The 18,209-nt window shown below is 34.7% G+C and overlaps 1 protein-coding gene across 1 annotated transcript in view; it reads right to left on the bottom strand.

Moving 5' to 3' along the window:
- LOC135221858 (uncharacterized) overlaps nucleotides 1–18,209 on the bottom strand; it is a 120,545-nt gene that overhangs the window by 18,958 nt on the left and 83,378 nt on the right. The window contains 18 exon segments of the mRNA XM_064259802.1: nucleotides 660–823; nucleotides 1,129–1,340; nucleotides 1,743–1,950; nucleotides 2,287–2,437; nucleotides 3,945–4,129; nucleotides 5,512–5,617; nucleotides 5,939–6,075; nucleotides 6,567–6,703; nucleotides 6,947–7,052; nucleotides 7,226–7,429; nucleotides 7,710–7,893; nucleotides 7,895–7,905; nucleotides 9,277–9,418; nucleotides 11,395–11,609; nucleotides 11,759–11,948; nucleotides 13,259–13,504; nucleotides 14,446–14,570; nucleotides 16,372–16,578. Of these exon segments, the coding sequence (XP_064115872.1) occupies nucleotides 660–823; nucleotides 1,129–1,340; nucleotides 1,743–1,950; nucleotides 2,287–2,437; nucleotides 3,945–4,129; nucleotides 5,512–5,617; nucleotides 5,939–6,075; nucleotides 6,567–6,703; nucleotides 6,947–7,052; nucleotides 7,226–7,429; nucleotides 7,710–7,893; nucleotides 7,895–7,905; nucleotides 9,277–9,418; nucleotides 11,395–11,609; nucleotides 11,759–11,948; nucleotides 13,259–13,504; nucleotides 14,446–14,570; nucleotides 16,372–16,578 (2,930 nt within the window).

Genomic DNA, 18,209 nt, shown 5'->3' with positions numbered 1-18,209 from the left:
CCCTGGTTCACCAACTGAAGGATGACAAGTCTGAATAAGTGAAAGAAGGTGACTAAAAGTTGTCTAACTTATCTCTCTCCTCTAATAAGGTAAACGATTATCAAGTGTCAGACAAGGGTTTATAATCTTTGTATATATATGCTTATGGTAATTATAAACTCTAAAATAAAAAATAAAAAATCAAACACTATTAGGTATGTCAATTATAAATGTTGCTTGTTACTGCAGCAAATCTAGCATATGTTTCGGGTAGCCGTATGCTTAACCAGGTATAATATGTTATTCCATCAAGTAGATCCACATATTTCTCTGTACTACAAGCATTGATAAATAATTGTATGTGCAGTAATTCAGTAATCATGATAGTATAGTATATGATACCAGAAATCACTGTCTGTTTACAGGAAAAAGATTTGTGGGATACCAACCAACAATTAGTACTTACGTAGTTCTTTGATTCTTGTTACTATGTCCTTTTATATATTTCGGGCAAAGTTTTTATGTCACAACTCAACGAATATAGAAAAAAATCTAAAGCATTATAAAAATAAAAACTATACAGATGTGCACTGTATGCAACATGAAAATCAGTGTTTAAAAAGACTACATTTTAGATAGCTAAAAACAGTAAGAAAGCATTGTTCATGACTTTTAAGTACCTGAAATCAACAAGTAGTGGTTTGGACACATCTATCAGGTCTTGCAGAATGGGCTGCATTCTTGAGAGAGCTTCATCCCCAGCTTTTGCAGCCATCATCATAAACCAGTCCTCAGCACTCTGACGTAAGTCATACGATGCACCAATTATCTCTCCAAGTTCACTCTGCAAAACATATTGCCTTGCTTCACTTGCTATACTAGGACAAAATCTGGTTGCTGGCCTACTGTGAACATAATAATACTGTCTCACAGTCACCTCTGATTAATATTAGTACGTATTATAGCCATCACATATTTTAATTGTTTTTTTTTGGCAGCTAGAGTAGATCAAAACTACATTTTAGGCAAATATTATCTCTAAGCAACTGGTATTTTCCTAATTAACATGAATACTACTTGGCACCATTTTATCTCTAACCAGAAATACTTAGCAGAGCTATCCTAATGAATATGCTGAAAAATTTATACCATCATTTCATCTTTTAACTCAGGTCTCCATTTCAGGTAAGATGTCAGAAGTCGGGAATGATTCAGTCTGAAGGAGAACTGAGCATCAGAAACCCAAAATGGACTTTTCACTTCTTCCTCACTCAGCCTCGCTGGTCTTCGATGTTTCATGGAAAATCGAGCATGGCGCAGGTCTTCAATTCCACCCTCTAATATAACTTGTTCAGCAATATCTTAAATGAAGAAATATAATTCTGAAACTACTGGAAAGCAGTGTATTTCAGAACATAAAACAGGGCAATATATTCAATCATTCGTATTTCATCTCATTATAGTTGTTGGGATTACATGAAGGACTGTATATATCACTTTAAACTGGAGGATATGATGTTCTACTGCCACTCAGTATAATGTTCCATTTATACATTATCAATTTAGAACCGAGAGCGCAAGAACCAACTTTTGGCCCTAATGCAATCGGCCTCCACTGGGTAAGCACTTGAGGCTAAAAATGCATTGGAATCTCAAATGGTGAATGAACTACCCAAATCTTGTGAGGAAAGGTTATGCTTAGAGGAATGAATGAAGTGCAGAAGTCTCGTCTCCATGGAACGAGAGTTAGGTAGAAGTCTTACATCTAGGGAATGAGGTGTCATAAGAAGTGTCATTCGATAGAAGGTTGTCAAAAGTGATGGTGATGATTGGATGAGAGGGATGCACTTGCAGGTATGTCATCAGTGGCACATCCTGGTCTGGCACACTGGTGGCTGCGATGGTCCATTGTCCTTCTGTGTCATGCTCCATTCCCACATGAATGTCTACCAACTTCCTCCAAGTGTCAAGCTGTAATTGTAAAAATTTGAAGAGGCATAATCAACAATACTTACAAACTAATTCTTAGAAAAGAAAAAAAAATTCCTGGTAAAGAATTACTGAACCATCTAATACAATTTAGTGTTTTTTATGTAGCACAGGGCCCAAAATTATCTTAGAAATCACATCACAAGCAAGCAAATACCATTACATGACTGTGGCCACAAGTTTTAGAAAATATCTATATTCATCAAGTGCCTCATCTGACCTTTTAACATTTAACCTATTTAACCTACAACTAGGTTAATAAGAAAAATATACAAAACTTTGCAATTAAGAGGATAACACTGCAACACTCTTACTTACCGATGTCTGCAAAGTCTGTTCCAGTGTGTCCACAATGGTCACAAAATATGCAGTGTGAGTGTAGTCAGTCTTATTCGTATAGAGGAAATGCTGTAATAAAGAGTATTTTCCTTCATCTAGAGTAAGTGATCCATTTGTTTGAACGAGTAACCTGGAAAAGATCATATACATTACTAAATATACACCAACACAATGCATATTCATGCCTCACAAATGTAAAAAATTTCAGGATATGGTTATTTGTTTCATTTTGACATCGCTAAGCACATAAAAGAAAGGTTTTAATTGATATAATTTCAAGAAATGTGTTATCTAAGCTAATTTACAATATTATCTACAAAGCTCCACAATTTTTCTAGTAATCTTCCTAGATCTCATTTTCTATACTGTATTGCTCCAATCATGAAATTCATATTTATCATTGTGATAAAGATGGTGTACAAAATGGGCACCATGAAACATTTTGCTAAATAACTGTGTTACTATGAAAGATAGAAACATAAAATTTTTATCTATGCCCACATTTATGAGGACTATTATTGATTACATCTTCGGAAGGGACACCATAAAAGCACAAGACTATAATGGAGTACGTATGATAACAAGGTAGCTTCTCTATGTTCGACCACTGTCTCAATGTCTTGTTTTAAGCCTAAAATGAATATAATATTTTAAAGATGCATGATGACTTTGCCTAAAATGTGTACGTATAACCAAACCAGATGTATAAAAACATGGCAAGAGGCAAATGAGTCCCATGTTAAAACATTGATTAGTGGCCATCTTGAAAATGGTAGCAATTTTGGAATTTTGAGTGGACACCCGAAAATTTTAAAAAAGTGGCGTATGGAGAAGATATGCACCAAATTTTGTTTGTATCATTAACTGAAGTATTTTAATGAAAAATTAATTTCATCTGTTGCACTAACATGTCTACATTTGTACAAAAATTATTTTGGAGTCTACTGCCATAAACCAAAAACAGCAAGAATCAGCTGAGAGCACAGCAAAATCGATCTAGCAGTGAAACCATCTCTGCCACTGATACCAAACACCACACCTAATGAATCTTTTCTACTCACATTGAACATTTCAGTGATTAGCTTGGATATCTTGGTAACCCTGTTCTGACATATTATTTTCTCATTAATCACAATAAAAGGTTTAAATACGTACAGATTTATGCCTTTCAAGACGAATACCATTGTATGAAATGAACTGAACCGAGTAAAAAAGTACAGATCTGCAATATTAATTCAGGTTATTTATCAATTCAATTTCAAAATGACACTGCAGTATCCTCACTTATGCTAAAAAGTCTGAAAGAGATTTACCTAACAATATATTCACTCATGTAAAAACCAAAATCCTCTTTCCTCAAAACATTTTCTGAATCTTTTTCATCTTTCTTTAAATGAAGTTAGCTTTAATGGTGCAATCAAAACTGAAATTGGTATAATCCTAACCTATGCTATAGGTTTAACTAAGGATTCACATAAACTTCTTCCTCAGAGGAAGAGGTATGTTTCTTACTCTCTTACGACCTACATTTTTTTGTCATATTCCTCTCACTTGTAGTTCATATCCTCCTAAAAATATCTGCTAATTACATACAATGCACAATCAAAATCACAACACCGTTGCTCTTGAAGACGTACTTTGAATCAAGGTGCTGTGCTGCAGCTTTTGTGTTGAATACCCGGGTGGTAGGTTGGCTTGAGTCATCAGAAACAATAAAGTCAAACACTACATCTTTGGTTTCCTCTGGAGAATACTCGAGCTTTACCTGCAGAGCTAACAACTCTTCCCGGTTCTGTCTCACCTCACCAGCTAAGGTTACATCCTGCAAATAAAAATAAAATAGAAATCTCTGGATAAAGTGATAGATCTTTGAAATTAGGATGTTTTATGACTCACTGGAGTTGTGGACCACATTTTCATAAACAAATGCTCATTAAAGTGGTTGTTTCTGTGCAAAATAAAAGTGAAGAGCTGAATCAAAACTAAGTTAGGCAGTGGTGATGACCTTAAGTGGTGGTCTACCCTCAAGTCATCACCTTTTTGAAGTTGATTCAAGCATGCCTCTTCTTGTGGGAGCTGATGGAACTGCTGTATGCTCCCCTAGACAAAAGGCTCAAGTCTTTGTGAGCAAATATGTAGTGTGCTGAGTCCTTGTTGGTCATGCTTTCCAGAGCCTAATTTGTGTTCGATTCCCTTCAGGTAAAAAAAGCCAAGACTTTACTTCTGAGCCTCGACAGTAATGGTGGCACAGACCCTAATGGGATCTTTCCAGTGTAAAAAAAAGTATATTTCATCACTCCTAAGACTGCCACTGTTCTCAGATTATTTGGACTTTCAAGTTTTCCCTTTCTTTGGAGGAAGGGAAACATTATTGCATTACCTATGGGACTTAGTACATCCTCAAGCCCCTCTGAATAATGTAGTCTGATTTCAATTACCAGTTTTATGAGAGGTTTTTGAGAACCTGCTCTCTATGAGTCTCTAAGTTTCTTGGAAATAACACACAGCTACTAGCATTACAGTTTAGGATTGGTAAAGGCCTTGGTAATTGTGATGCACTCTTGCAAATATCTACTGTTTTGCAGTGCCCTTGAAGGTGCAAAGGCATCCATGGTTGGTCTAGATTTTAGTGCAGCCTTTGACTGTGTGATTGAATTCTGAATTACAAGCTAAGGAAACTTGTGGATCTTTCATTAATATTTCAAATGAATTCCTAATAGGCAGAACCAAAAGTCTGTGTCGATGGACTGTGTAATAACTTGAGTAATGGCATTTCACAAGTTTTTCAAGGTAGTGTTCTTGGACCTTTGCTATTTATCATCTATCTAGTGAGTATATAGCAGTAAATGCAGAATTATGGTCATGCTGTGCTGCCAAAGGAGTGCAGTCTGAATATTTAGAAGCACAATCATTAGTATTTACAATCGATGCTGAGTTACTGAAATATCTTTCCACATAAGTTCAGATGGTTCAGTGTTCTACAATTCTGTCATCAGATAAGGCCAAGATGTTAATGACCTATCCTTAAGCCCTCATAATTTGGGTAACTGCTGTCCTCACCAGCTCTGGCTGATAAATTGCATAAAAAAATCTTCCTGCAAAGTATTCGAGTTTATTTCCTGCAAAAAAAGGCAACTTTTCACTAAGACAGTGTTTCCTTACTTAAAATCTAGCACTAGTTTACTACAATCAAGTACAACTTACCTTTGCCAGCAAAGGATGCTGAAGACTAACAAAAGCCTTGTGAAGTACTTGCCGGGCTCCACTTTCATCTACATAACTTACTTTACCAATGATTTCCTCTGATTTGCTGGAACAGTAAGAGAAAAACAGTCCACTGGATTAACTGATATGTACTTGTATTTCTTTACACCACCCTACCCCACTCTCACCAAAAAATTCTTTTTAGATGCATGATAAAGTCTCTAATACACAATGAAATAACCCAAATGTCAAGGATAAAAATCGTTACACTTCTATCAACTGCATAATGCTCCAATATTATTTATCAAATACTTCTAATTTTTGTTAAATAATTATGAAATTATTTGCATCCTTTGATTGTTTATGAAGTAAGCAATCAAATTACCTAAAAATTCAGGATGGTCAAAATATCGCTTCATTTTCTTACCTCGTATTTTCAAAATCCCAATTATATTTAACAAAAGCATCCAGTCCATAAGGTGACCTTCTGTAGTAGCCATCCAAAAGTACTGTGCGATATGGCTGTGAAAACTTTCCTGTGAGAATATGTTCTTTGGTGAATCCCTGCAAAGGAAAAGTTCCATTTGTATATTCTCCAGTTATGCAGATCAAATGTTCTGTTGAACTTGGACATCAACATATGCATTCAACAACGTAAGAAAGAAGATATCATAGGCTGTTATTAAGCAGTTCATCCTTTACAATAAACATTAAAGCATATTTCATTTACTGACATTTGTAAAACTAAGAATGTCCCTCAAATGTTATCTTTTTGTCTGGATGATGATGATGTGGTTTTTCAAATAAACCATGCTTAAAACATATAAAACTATAATGTATCATTATCTAAACCTTGCAGTATCATTGATGATAGGGAAAAGGATATCCACAATGATGTAGTAAAGTTGCATATCTTTATATCTATATATAAAGAGTGTAAGACAATTTTCTCACTTAATGTTGAGGTTGGGGTTGAGTCACATCAAATCCATTGTGATACTCTCAATGATGTACAAAAATATATAAGATTTTGTATATCAGAATGAGGTCCTTACCTTTGAAATATCCTTCCAATTAATATCAAATGCTATTCTCTCATCTTTAGACCATGAAAGTAAGAAATTGGTACGAAAATGATCAGGCGTCAAGTCATATCCCATGATTAGTACTATTTCACGGTCCAGTGCATTGCCTGTGCAGGATGAAGTAAACCATGAGTACAAATGTTAAATCCATTCGGTATACATATTTATTTTTTGTGAAAATTATCATAAAACTTAAAAATCCAAACTGCCTAGTACGTATTTACATGTGTGGTAACTTGTAAACCAAGTATGAGCAATGTGGCTGAAATACAATTAATGTTCTGGATATTAAACCAGTCTTTGAGAAGCTATACGTATATACCTATAACCAAATAATAATAAAGAAAAACCTTTGATTATGAACTGCCTTCCTGATATGGCAGAATTGTGCTTGAAGGCAAGTGTAACTTTTCTATTCGGGTCGGAGAGATCATACAGCTCCAAGGTTGTCATTTTCTGAAATAAAAATGCAAAGGAATTTAAAGAATCCAATTCATATCTTACATGAATATATTGGAATGGAATTTAAAGCAATCTGACAATACCATTTACGTACATAATAATTCACTGATGGAGGTAACTGCATAAAGATTTTAAATCTACATAAGGATCTTAAATTCTATACTTACTTCCAATTCTGTGCTTGATTTTCTTTTAGATTCTTTTGTAGAGGAAAAGCCAAAAGGCCAGAGAAGATTGTCAAACTCAAAGGATGTCCTCTGCTTGTAAACTCCTTCTGATAGAATCACAGTTACTCGATCTACTTTTACCTTTACGTTTACTAAATTATAAGCACATCCCAGTTCAATTGTGACATCTCCACTTGCAGGGAACTGAAATTTTAACAAAACTGTCAACCAAATCAAACACATAGTATCAGAATCTAGTTAATACTAATTCAGATAATATATCTTAGCACATCCCTTTTGCTACATAAAAATGCGACATATTTTCATTAATCTACAACAAAATGAGTAATATGGCTGGAACAGATTTCATTAAGATCATCTACACATCATGATGTCAATGAACTATGATGTTTTGACATTAACTGGATAAACTAACACATAATCACCATCCCTACTTATTTGTGGAATACTATTATGTACATACCTTAAAGCCATAATCAATCTGAACAGGCTCGTTTTGTGTGAATGCAGCTGTTATCTTTAATGTCCCACGATGACCAGCTTGTAAAAATGTATGTTTAAGGGAAGCTACAACCGGACTTCGACCCCAGGGCTCTGATTTGTTGTTGCGGTGAGGCCACTCTAAGTGGTAATCACCTTCGTAGCCGCTCTGTAAGTTCCTGGGGGCAACAGTAAAATTAAATTTTTAATCAAATCAGCCTACAAAAGCAAGACATTTATCAGAGACAATAGGTTTCAAATGTGAAGTTACTGCGTACTTTGCAAATTTCTTTCTCATAACCATATACGCATCTTAATCCAGTACGTAATTACATATTTTTCTGTAAGTTACCCTACAAACAAAGCGTCCTTTAAGTTCAGCTCGAAGATATCCTATATTTCAGAGCACTATGATTGACCTAAGAAGCACCAATTACGTACTGAATTTTCAATCCAAAACTGCATTAGTTTGATGTAGTTTTTAATCAATTTGCATACAGTGTTAATCTTGAATTGGTGGAATGCCATCCACATGTCAAATTATCATAAAAATTTTAAACCTTCATACTGTATAAACTATTATCTAAAATAAAAATTATAGTTTGAATAGTGGTAAGTTTGAAAGAGTAGCAGATTTTTTAATATTGAAACTATGAAAACTGCAATTGATTATCACTTGAAGATGTTCAAATGATATTGAATTAGTACACACACACACACACACACACATATATATATATATATATATGTATATATATATATTTTGTATATATATAATATATATATATATATATAATATATATATATATATATATTATATATATATATATATATATCATATCTCAGATGAAAGACACTGTTTAATAAGGGATTAGACAGCAAATTGATGTCATGAAAATTTGAACCTCACAAAAAATACCTAGATTATTATGATTGTTAATATACAGTATAACAAGACCAATATGTCGCCATTCTTATGCTCACTAGACTAGCCCAAAGGGGTTTGGTTATGTAAAACACAGAAATATTCAGACAGCACCTGATCCTTGGGCTGCAACTCTTGTTATCAGCATTAACTTATAAAAATGCTGCTTAAACAGTTTGAAAACTTTCATCACTAATAATTATTACTTATCTTATTAAACAAATATGTCTGATGACCCTACTATACACTACACCAAGAAAATTTTTAATGAGTTCAAATTTACCCTTTTATAAATTACTGTACCTTATTCCAGCATTTCATTACTACTATGTGCTGCTGGCTGTCAAGGCAAATTAAACTAATACATCTGGATACAACCCTAAAAGATAGCTGCAAAGAATGAGATCAAATCATCAGAGCCACAGACAGTAATTTTTTGGCAAAAAATTCCATCCCTAAAATTACCCTGGAAATTAGGGACTCTGGCTCTGAGAGGAATTAGCCTTCAGAGCAGATATTTTCTCCCATTCTTAGACAATTGAGGTTAGAGATCTTTCTTAGAATATGATCAAGGATAAACTGTGAATGAAATCTACGACACATCTTGAAAACTTCAAGCACATACCTGCTTGAAATTCAAAGTGAGCGGCTGTTTCTCCCACATCGCTGTTGAAGATACAGTAATTTCACCATCTCCTCCTGGGAAACGATCACCTAACATACTACCTGTAATTGTTGTTACTTCATTTCCTGTTTCTAAATTTACCCTGCAACAAAAATTCAACATTGAACAATTGCACTAGTTTCAGTAGTTATTGAAAATATCACTTTAATTTATTGTTTCATATTTCCTAGTGTAAATGTACCGTTGAGAAGCTAAAAACCAACAAAGTAATAATAAAATATTAAATACACAAGAGTAAAGCAATATAACACCTGTTTCCCTCAACACACCAAATTTGGATAATTTTAATACCAGTAACCAATAGTGGATATTCAATCTATAATCTACACAAATATTTCCCAAAAGACTTTTCCTGAATTATTTATCAGCCATCAACAGTAGCAGGGTAGGCAGGTTCATAATCAGGTGGTGATATCTACAACTGAAATTCATATTCTCACAAGGCTGAAAAACAAAGGCAGAGTTTAAAAACTTTTAAAAATGAACTGGGTAACTTGAGTTCCAGAAGCAGGTGACATCTTTAAGCTCATAGGCTTCAATGGACTCTTCAAAACTAGAGTTCTTTGCATGTCATAGCTGCTATGCATGAAATGTTTTTGGCATATGTTCAGTCATGGCCATATATTTTTACTTGGCTGTTGCGTAACCACAGACTTCCAAAGAATACATTACATATATGTATGTATACGTAGAAAACGAGGAAAAGGAAAAATAAGGAACATGCACTACGACAATGGTACATGATCCTTTGAAGTATGTACGATTACAGTATTAATAAATTGTAAGCTCTGGAGTCAACAGTACTTGCGGGAAGATAATTTAACAGTTCAACTCAACAACAATAAAGGAAATTAAAAACTTCTGTACCAAGCATTGTGACAACATTTGCACCTTACTTCAACATGGAAGCTAATGCTCAGCAAAGTGAGATGCAGGCAGGAGATAAAGGCAATATGTTATTGAAATTACCTGTAGAAAAAATGCACATTTAAATTGGTGTACATGGTACGTACAACTTCTGGTAGTGACCTAAATCATATTTACCAATGTTGGGGAAAAGGGAACCACTTTCAGCAATCTGATCTCATAGCTGATAATTCTCACTAGTGAACAATAACTTAATACATAATTATACAATCAAAGATCTGAATCATGCGTAACAAAACCATTATTTCTGTAGACACAGGAAACCTTACGCACAATACCGAGTTTTGGTTACATCGGATATAAGTGATGTAAAATAGAAAACCTGGTAGTCAGAGGAAATACAAGAATGAGTAAATCATAAAATCATTAAGTGCAGTGTTATTTAAGTAGACCAAATAGTGGATACAAGGCCCCGTGTGACCAAGAAATGCTTCCACCTTTCCGAGCTAATCAATACCCTAGTCCACCTGTGTCTACCAGGGTAAAAAGTAAAACGAATGATCAGCTTTTGTTAGAGGGAACTCTGACCAACTGAATAAAAACTACAGTGGCTACTTTATAATGAATGAATTTAGTAAATCATTGCCTCCTGTCTATAAAATTTTGTTCTTTAATATTTGACTATTTGTTCACAAAAAGTTAAGAATGTGACAGATGTCCAGTTTCCTACAAACCAGACCAAATTTTACTTACATGAATAAAACACAATAATCTAACTAAACTGAAAGCATGTTTATAAAATCCAATAAAATTGATAGACACCTTTTCATCTCTGTGTTACACATTTCACAGAGTAATATACAGAGGATTGAGGTCTAGATTACTATGACATGATATTTAAGGTTATCTGCACAGAAGTTTTAGCCTAGATTCTTTAAAGCCACACAGAGCAGGTACGTAGTTGCGAGAAACTTAAAGGCTAAACAGCAAAATCCAAGTAGGTACAAAGTATGGTTTCAGGACTTATCAATTTTGAACTACGTAGTTTGGTACATATCCTATGTATGTGACAGTATGGGTGGTTGTAGAGGGGTGCAAGAAATTTTTATACATAAGAACATAAACTTTTAAAACAGTTGAATTTTGAAAACTATTTATTTTATTATGTAAGATATGATAATATGCATTTACCTGAACAACCTCCTATTTTCAAGAGTCTCATAGTGGATAACAGCATTATTTTCCTTCCATTTGGGAACCATTGGCAAATCCAAAGTCAGTTCTCCATCAACAGCATTGCCAGCAACTGTGAAAGCAGTGTGCAATACCACTCGCTGAGGTCCTGAATCCCCTTGTTCCCATTGCAACACGCCTGTCATGTTCAACTGATTACCCTTCTTTCTCATCTGAAAAAAAATAACAAGCCATTCCTAGACTAAGAATAATTTATTTCTTTATATTTTCATTAACAGCCACAAGACTCAGAACCAGTACCTCAAGTTTATTATATATGCAACAGCTTAAGATTTAGAAATCAAATCATTAGTAGGCATACCTCACCAGCAAAACTATAGTTAGACCTGGTCAAATCTAGTATAACAGTTGGTTTTATGATCTGGAAGTCATCATAGTGTTCAGCAATAGCCTTGAAGGAGATTGGATCAGCACCAGGCCAAAGCAGGTACAAACCAAGTTCTCCTGGATCCACTGTTACTTGTCGAACAGTTGCTTTCATCACCACATGGCTGCAAAATTAAACATAAGTAGGGGGATTTGTTCAAAAACATTATACATCAATTTCAATTATGTCATTAAATTATGCCCTAGCTTTTAGTAAGTGGATGAAGTAATTAATTAAATTCAAAATTATCATCACTTTACTGACATACAATCTGCACAGATAACAAAAGAGAGCTGTTAGAAAGTAGATGTCTTACAGAATAAATTATGCAAGAATAAGAACACAAGGTATTTGCAGCCTTGCACCCTTACATAGTGTTGAAATACTACACACACACACACAAGCAGTCAAAATCTTCAAAGTATATCTGGGATGCATATTTGTGGAGAACCAAACTACTTGTCAAGTAATCAAACATACAGGGATTCTAACCAATATTGTGCCCATAAGAGCCTATAGACTTGATTGGCCAGTCCTTTTGGTGATTTGATCAGTGGGCTATGAGGAAGAAAGGCACCTTAAAAATATATGAACAGATCAGAGTATTCATTTACCTAACAATGTTCTGGCTCAGTTTTTACTTGGTTTTGTTTTTCATTCAATATTTTCTATATTAGCCAACATAGCCATTATCATAGAGACAGTATATTTGAAATCTTTGTTGTTTCAGTTTTACTGGCTGTATAATAATGGCTCTTTGTTGTTTCAGTTTTACTGGCTGTATAATAATGGCTATGTTGGATAACAGAGAAAATATCAAAGCCTTTGTTTCAGGGATAATAAAGAATAATAAAAAATTAAAGTCAAAATCAGGTAAAAACTGAGCTAAAACACTGTTAAATAAATAAATACTACGATCCATCTCTGTTGTTTCAGTGCATATCTGATGCTTGTGTTAGAAAATATATGAAATTATGGTAGAGAATTACCACATACACAATAAATCCAAGTTAACCCTAAAGGCTTATTCAATTACTTACTATCAAAGTTATAATACTTTCAGTTTCCATAATAGTAATATGAAAATATTTAAACTGGCAATTTCCTCTAAGTCTCTTATACTGATATTAATTCTTTACCATGCATTTAAACTTTCATATTCAAATGCTTGTGGTAACTGTTGTGTCAAATTTTAACCTGCTTATAATTTCACAGAATAGAGAGCAATTTTCCAATGCTCATTTCACAATGATACTTCAATAGGGAAAAACTCTCTATCGCGAGAGTATATATAATGTTCTAAAGGGTCCACAATAATACAAAGTGTTAAGAGTCCGTGTATAATTTTTAAAACTTTAAGTCTTAAAAATTATACACGGACTCTTAACACTTTGTATTATTGTGGACCCTTTAGAATGATACTTCAATACTCACTCAAGATAATCGTTATTACTCTTGGCATCTGCAGTCAATGAGACATCAATTTTATCATCTGTTGAATGGTTTATCACATCAAGGTCAAGAGTGAAGTAATTCTTAGTTCCCTGGTCATCATTGAAGTTAAACAAAAACACACCCTGCACCTCACTGATCGACAGCTTCCTGAACTCGATGTCCACACTACGTGACTCCTGTGCCGTTCCCCATCCAACTTTCAAGTAATACGGAGCTCGGAAACGTCTGGATAAAATGTCAGCTGTCATTAATATGAATAAAAGTTAAGTATATCTTAGTTTTATCAGATCACTGAGCTGATTAACAGCTCTCCTAGGGCTGGCCCGAAGGATTAGATATTTTAACGGACTAGGAACCAATTAGCAACGAGACCTACAGCTTATTGCAGGATCCGAACCACACTATATCGAGAAATGAATTTCTATGACCAGAAATAAATTACTCTGATTCCACGTTGGCCGAGCCGGGATTCGAACTTCCGACCACCAGATTGGCAGCCAAGCGCGAAAATCACTCGGCCAGCAAGGAACATTAATATAAAGATAAATAGATAAGATTTCATTGAATAAATATATCGAAATAATGTTTAAATACTTTGTTATTTTTCCCTTTCAACTGTGAACTCACACCTTCTCAAAACTCCACTAAGAAAAATTTAGGTGGAAATAACAAGAAAAGCTCAAATTATTTATGGGAATGGAAATTAAAATTATCTGAATTAACTAATAAATGCATATTATTACATTACTATATTAAAAGTCAAACTGAATACAGTGGACCTCCCGTATTCTTGTTCTCTGGATTTGTGGAATCATGCATTCCCGGATTTCTCTCTGGAACATTTCCCCCTGTTATTCACCTATTTGCAGTATTTTTCTATGAGAAATATCCACAACTTCCTGTTTTTAACTTATCAATTTCATAATAAAATGCACTTTTTGTGATAAAACTATTAAAAAAACCAGGTATAAACTATTTAAGTGAGTTTTTCTTGAGTTTTAACTAACACAATTGGCTGTTTTAAGCGGTTTTATTATAGGGGTTCCAACTATTTGCGGGTTCTAACTATTTGCGGGGGAGAGGAGGATCTGGTACACATCCCCCGCGAATACGGGAGGGGGGACCACTGTAAAAGTAAAAGACTTCATATAAGAAGTTTTGCACACCGTATATTCATTTCAAAAGTGATTTCCTTGAATCCTTCATGAGGTGTGGTGAGGTGGGCTGCTAGCTTAAATGGCTTGTTAAGAACATTTGTCAGGGCTAGGTTGACAGTGTAACGTCCTTCACACTGCCTTGTTCTCGTTCTACCTGTGGAAAAAAAGTTTTCTTTACAATCTCTTCACTGAATCATATCAACAAAAGCTTCGTGGGCCATGCAAAAAAACTCTATAAAAAGCAAAATAATTTTGACTTGAGGCATGGGGTATGTAATCACACTACACTCTTTAAAAGGTAGTAATGCCCTTCAACAAAAAGTGGTAACACATCGCCCCTATACTATACCGACACCCTTTGGGTGATCGCGCTGGGGGTAGTAACCTCAGCATAACTATGTTAGCTTTTTCTCTGGTATATAATAGAGCTATTTATACTGGGAAAATGAATAACAGGGATTTTTCATAGGGCGACACAGGTCTTCCCCCAGAAATAGATTTTTCCTACGTCAAAATCCCTTTGTTATGCAAAACTTGAATGAATGAATGATTATAAGTTATTTGGTATCAAGCAGAATATTGGAATGCTAAATGACTTAGTGGGAGAGAAGGGGGGAGAGGGGTAGGAGAGGGGTACACAGAAAAGACGGTGCTTATTAAAGCATTTGCTCAGGAGACAAACATAAGAAATTGAAATATACTAACAATTCAAATGTTCCAGACAATATCTGGATGCTCTTTATATTGAAAAAGTACTTATACAGGCAGTCCCCGGGTTACGACGGGTTTGGCTTACAACATTCTGAGGTTAAGGCGCTTTTCAATTATATTCATCAGAAATTATTTCCCAAGTTACGACGCATGTTCCGGGGTTACGACGCCTACAATGCTCATCTAGCATAAGAAATATGACACCAAAAATGCAAAATAATCAATATTTGAAGGTTTTTTTTATTGCAAAATGCAATAAGAATGCAGTTTACATAGATTTGAATGCACCCAAAGCATTAAAAGTAAGGTTTTCTTAGGATTTTTGGTGATGTTCCGCCTTATGACAATTTTTGGGTTACAACGCGTCTCAAGAACAGAACCCCCGTCGTAACCCAGGGAATGCCTGTATATCAATTTAAGCACACATTAAGATATATTACCTAAATGACAGGTTAAAAACAATGATAAGTACTATAGCATTTGCTTCAGACAAATGCTGATGAAAAGCCCTCATTAATACACATAAGGAGGATATCATTCAGTAAATCATTAAATAAAGATGACAAAATCCTTTCATGAAACTAGTTCAGAAGAAGACTCTCTAACGCCCTGTACACACTATCCCTCATGTATGAGCCAGTGATGCAGGAGTGGTGTTGAATAAAATTACTAGCGGCTAAACTGCACTGCAACACTGCTCACTTGATGTTCCAAACAGATGGATGCTCCAGCAATTCAATAAAACGTAGTGTGTTGGTCTTGTCCACTCAAGGGGCTTGGTGGGGGGTGTTAACGAGCCATCAGTGCTGGAGCTGAGAGGACGTCCTACCACTCTGAATGATGACGCATCACTGAGCAGTCATTTGAAATCGCTCCAGCCCCTCAATACATTGGTGATGCGGCTTCATGTTGAAAAAGTCGTTTTTCAACACATCTGTTCAACACTGTGCACATCATGATACATAGTGTGTACGGGGCTTAAAGGGCTCTTTGAGTTGTCTCAGTGTACCCAAGCAATATAAAATTTGTAAAAATATTTTTAAGAGCCCATTGTACAATAAATATAAACTTACTGGTCCAGAAAAAAATTATGAGTTCTTTGTAAGAATGAAGGTTCAAAAACCACCATTTAAGCAAAATATTTCCACTTATTGTGGATTTTTGCACAGATGAATATTCATTTTACAGTTTATGTAAAAAAGTAGTTCAATGCTTAAACCAAACACAACAGCCAAGATATTTTCACCTTACCTCGATGTCAACTTCCCAATCACTTTCGCTCCGATATTTCCAGAAGAGATTTCCATTGTAGGTCTGTCCTGCTCCCTCAAGTACCAGGTTATTCCTGTAACCGCCTTCCTGGGGTTTACCCACAAGACGTAGGCTGGACTTTTCCAAGTCTTCCCATGGTGTCTCAAGAGTACCATCCAGCTGGAACAATAGGTTTACTTCATGAGTCCTCAGGATACATTGCAGCTTCTTGTAACTATGTACTAGTTTGACATTATATATTGTAATTTTCTTTTCTTACAGTATGTAACTAAAACGTAATATGTAATTTCCAAGGAGGCAAATTCAAACAGAGAAATACTCCTTAACACATCAGAAATGCAACTGCATTTGTGCTAAAAGAAAAGTTAGTTCCTTACAGATGTGTGACAAAGGTCATTAAGGTACTATCTCATATTGTAATAAGTTGAGAGTTACAAAAAAATTAATGGCTTGGCCAACGCTTAACCAGAGGAATGTATTTCTGGTGATAGAAATTCATTTCTTTATATAATATGGTTCGGATCCCACAATAAGTTGTAGGTCCCGTTGCTAGGTAACCAATTGGTTTCTAGCCACGTAAAAATATCTAATCCTTCGGCCCAGCCCTAGGAGAGCTGTTAATCAGCTCAGTGGTCTGGTAAAACTAAGATATACTTAACTTGACAAAAATTCATAAATTCCTAAATGTTACTAAAATATTTAAAATTTTTTAGTATTTTTAATTTTTGTATTATCAACCATTTTTATCAGAAAAAGAATCCTATACCCTCTTTAAAGAATAAATTTTTCATTTTGGAAAGCCATTTGTTTATTTAGACCCTTATGTTCATAATTTTTCAATTTCATCATTGATATACAAATTAAAATTGATAAAATAAACAAAACATTAATGACAATCTTGAGAAATAACAAAAATTATAATTTCTTTAGTTAGGTAATATTGCACACAAGTGTCATAAGTTTTAAACACCAATTCCTCATTTACTGCACAAATGACTCAAGTTCTTCCAAAAATGTAAAGCTAATTAATCAGATAAGCTGTCCAAAACATCTAAAAACATCTATGACTCTATTATGAGACATCAAGTAGAAACAAGGAAGTATGAAAACTAACATTACAAGGAGTATCAAATGCAGATGTGAATTCTTTATTAGAAGATTCTTGCATTTTTATCATTAGTACTGCTACTTTCATATTAGGATTATTTCATGTTAACTATATTTCTTGTTTAGTCTTCCTAAACAGTTTGACTTCTGGCCCACAACATGATTTCAATAGCTTTCAAGGGAAAGGCTATGAATTTCTGGACATCCTAGGTTTCACAATATTTCACCAAACATCTATGAAATGACAATAATTCTGTGAAGGATTACTTTAATTCCAAAATAGGATAAAAGCTCAGAGGAGTTGCACATGTTTTCTTACTTGGGTTGCAGCCTTTTTAGAAGGAGATCAAAGACATATTTCAACAGGGATGCATCATGACCTAATTTAACCTATCCTAGGGTACCATACCCAGACCGGGGGTGGGGGGGATGGGCTTGAAGCCCCCATTAAGGCCCCTCCCTGCTGCCCATGAGATATTGTTCACAGTAAAATGACATGTGCACATGAATTCTGCAGTACTATTACCCAAGATGGAGTGCTTAGGGTGCTTAGGTTATTTCCCAACAATGGGTTAAACTTTTTCCATACAGTTCTTTTACTATTTGGGTAGTTTACTTGTCTGTCTCTTTACAGTAACTGGGGTCCCCTTATGTTCTTTCTCACATCAAGCCATCTTGCAGAT

This window comes from Macrobrachium nipponense, chromosome 3, assembly GCF_015104395.2.
Source record: "Macrobrachium nipponense isolate FS-2020 chromosome 3, ASM1510439v2, whole genome shotgun sequence".
In the NCBI taxonomy this organism is placed as follows: domain Eukaryota; kingdom Metazoa; phylum Arthropoda; class Malacostraca; order Decapoda; family Palaemonidae; genus Macrobrachium; species Macrobrachium nipponense.
This window is presented reverse-complemented; position numbering and strand designations above follow the sequence as displayed.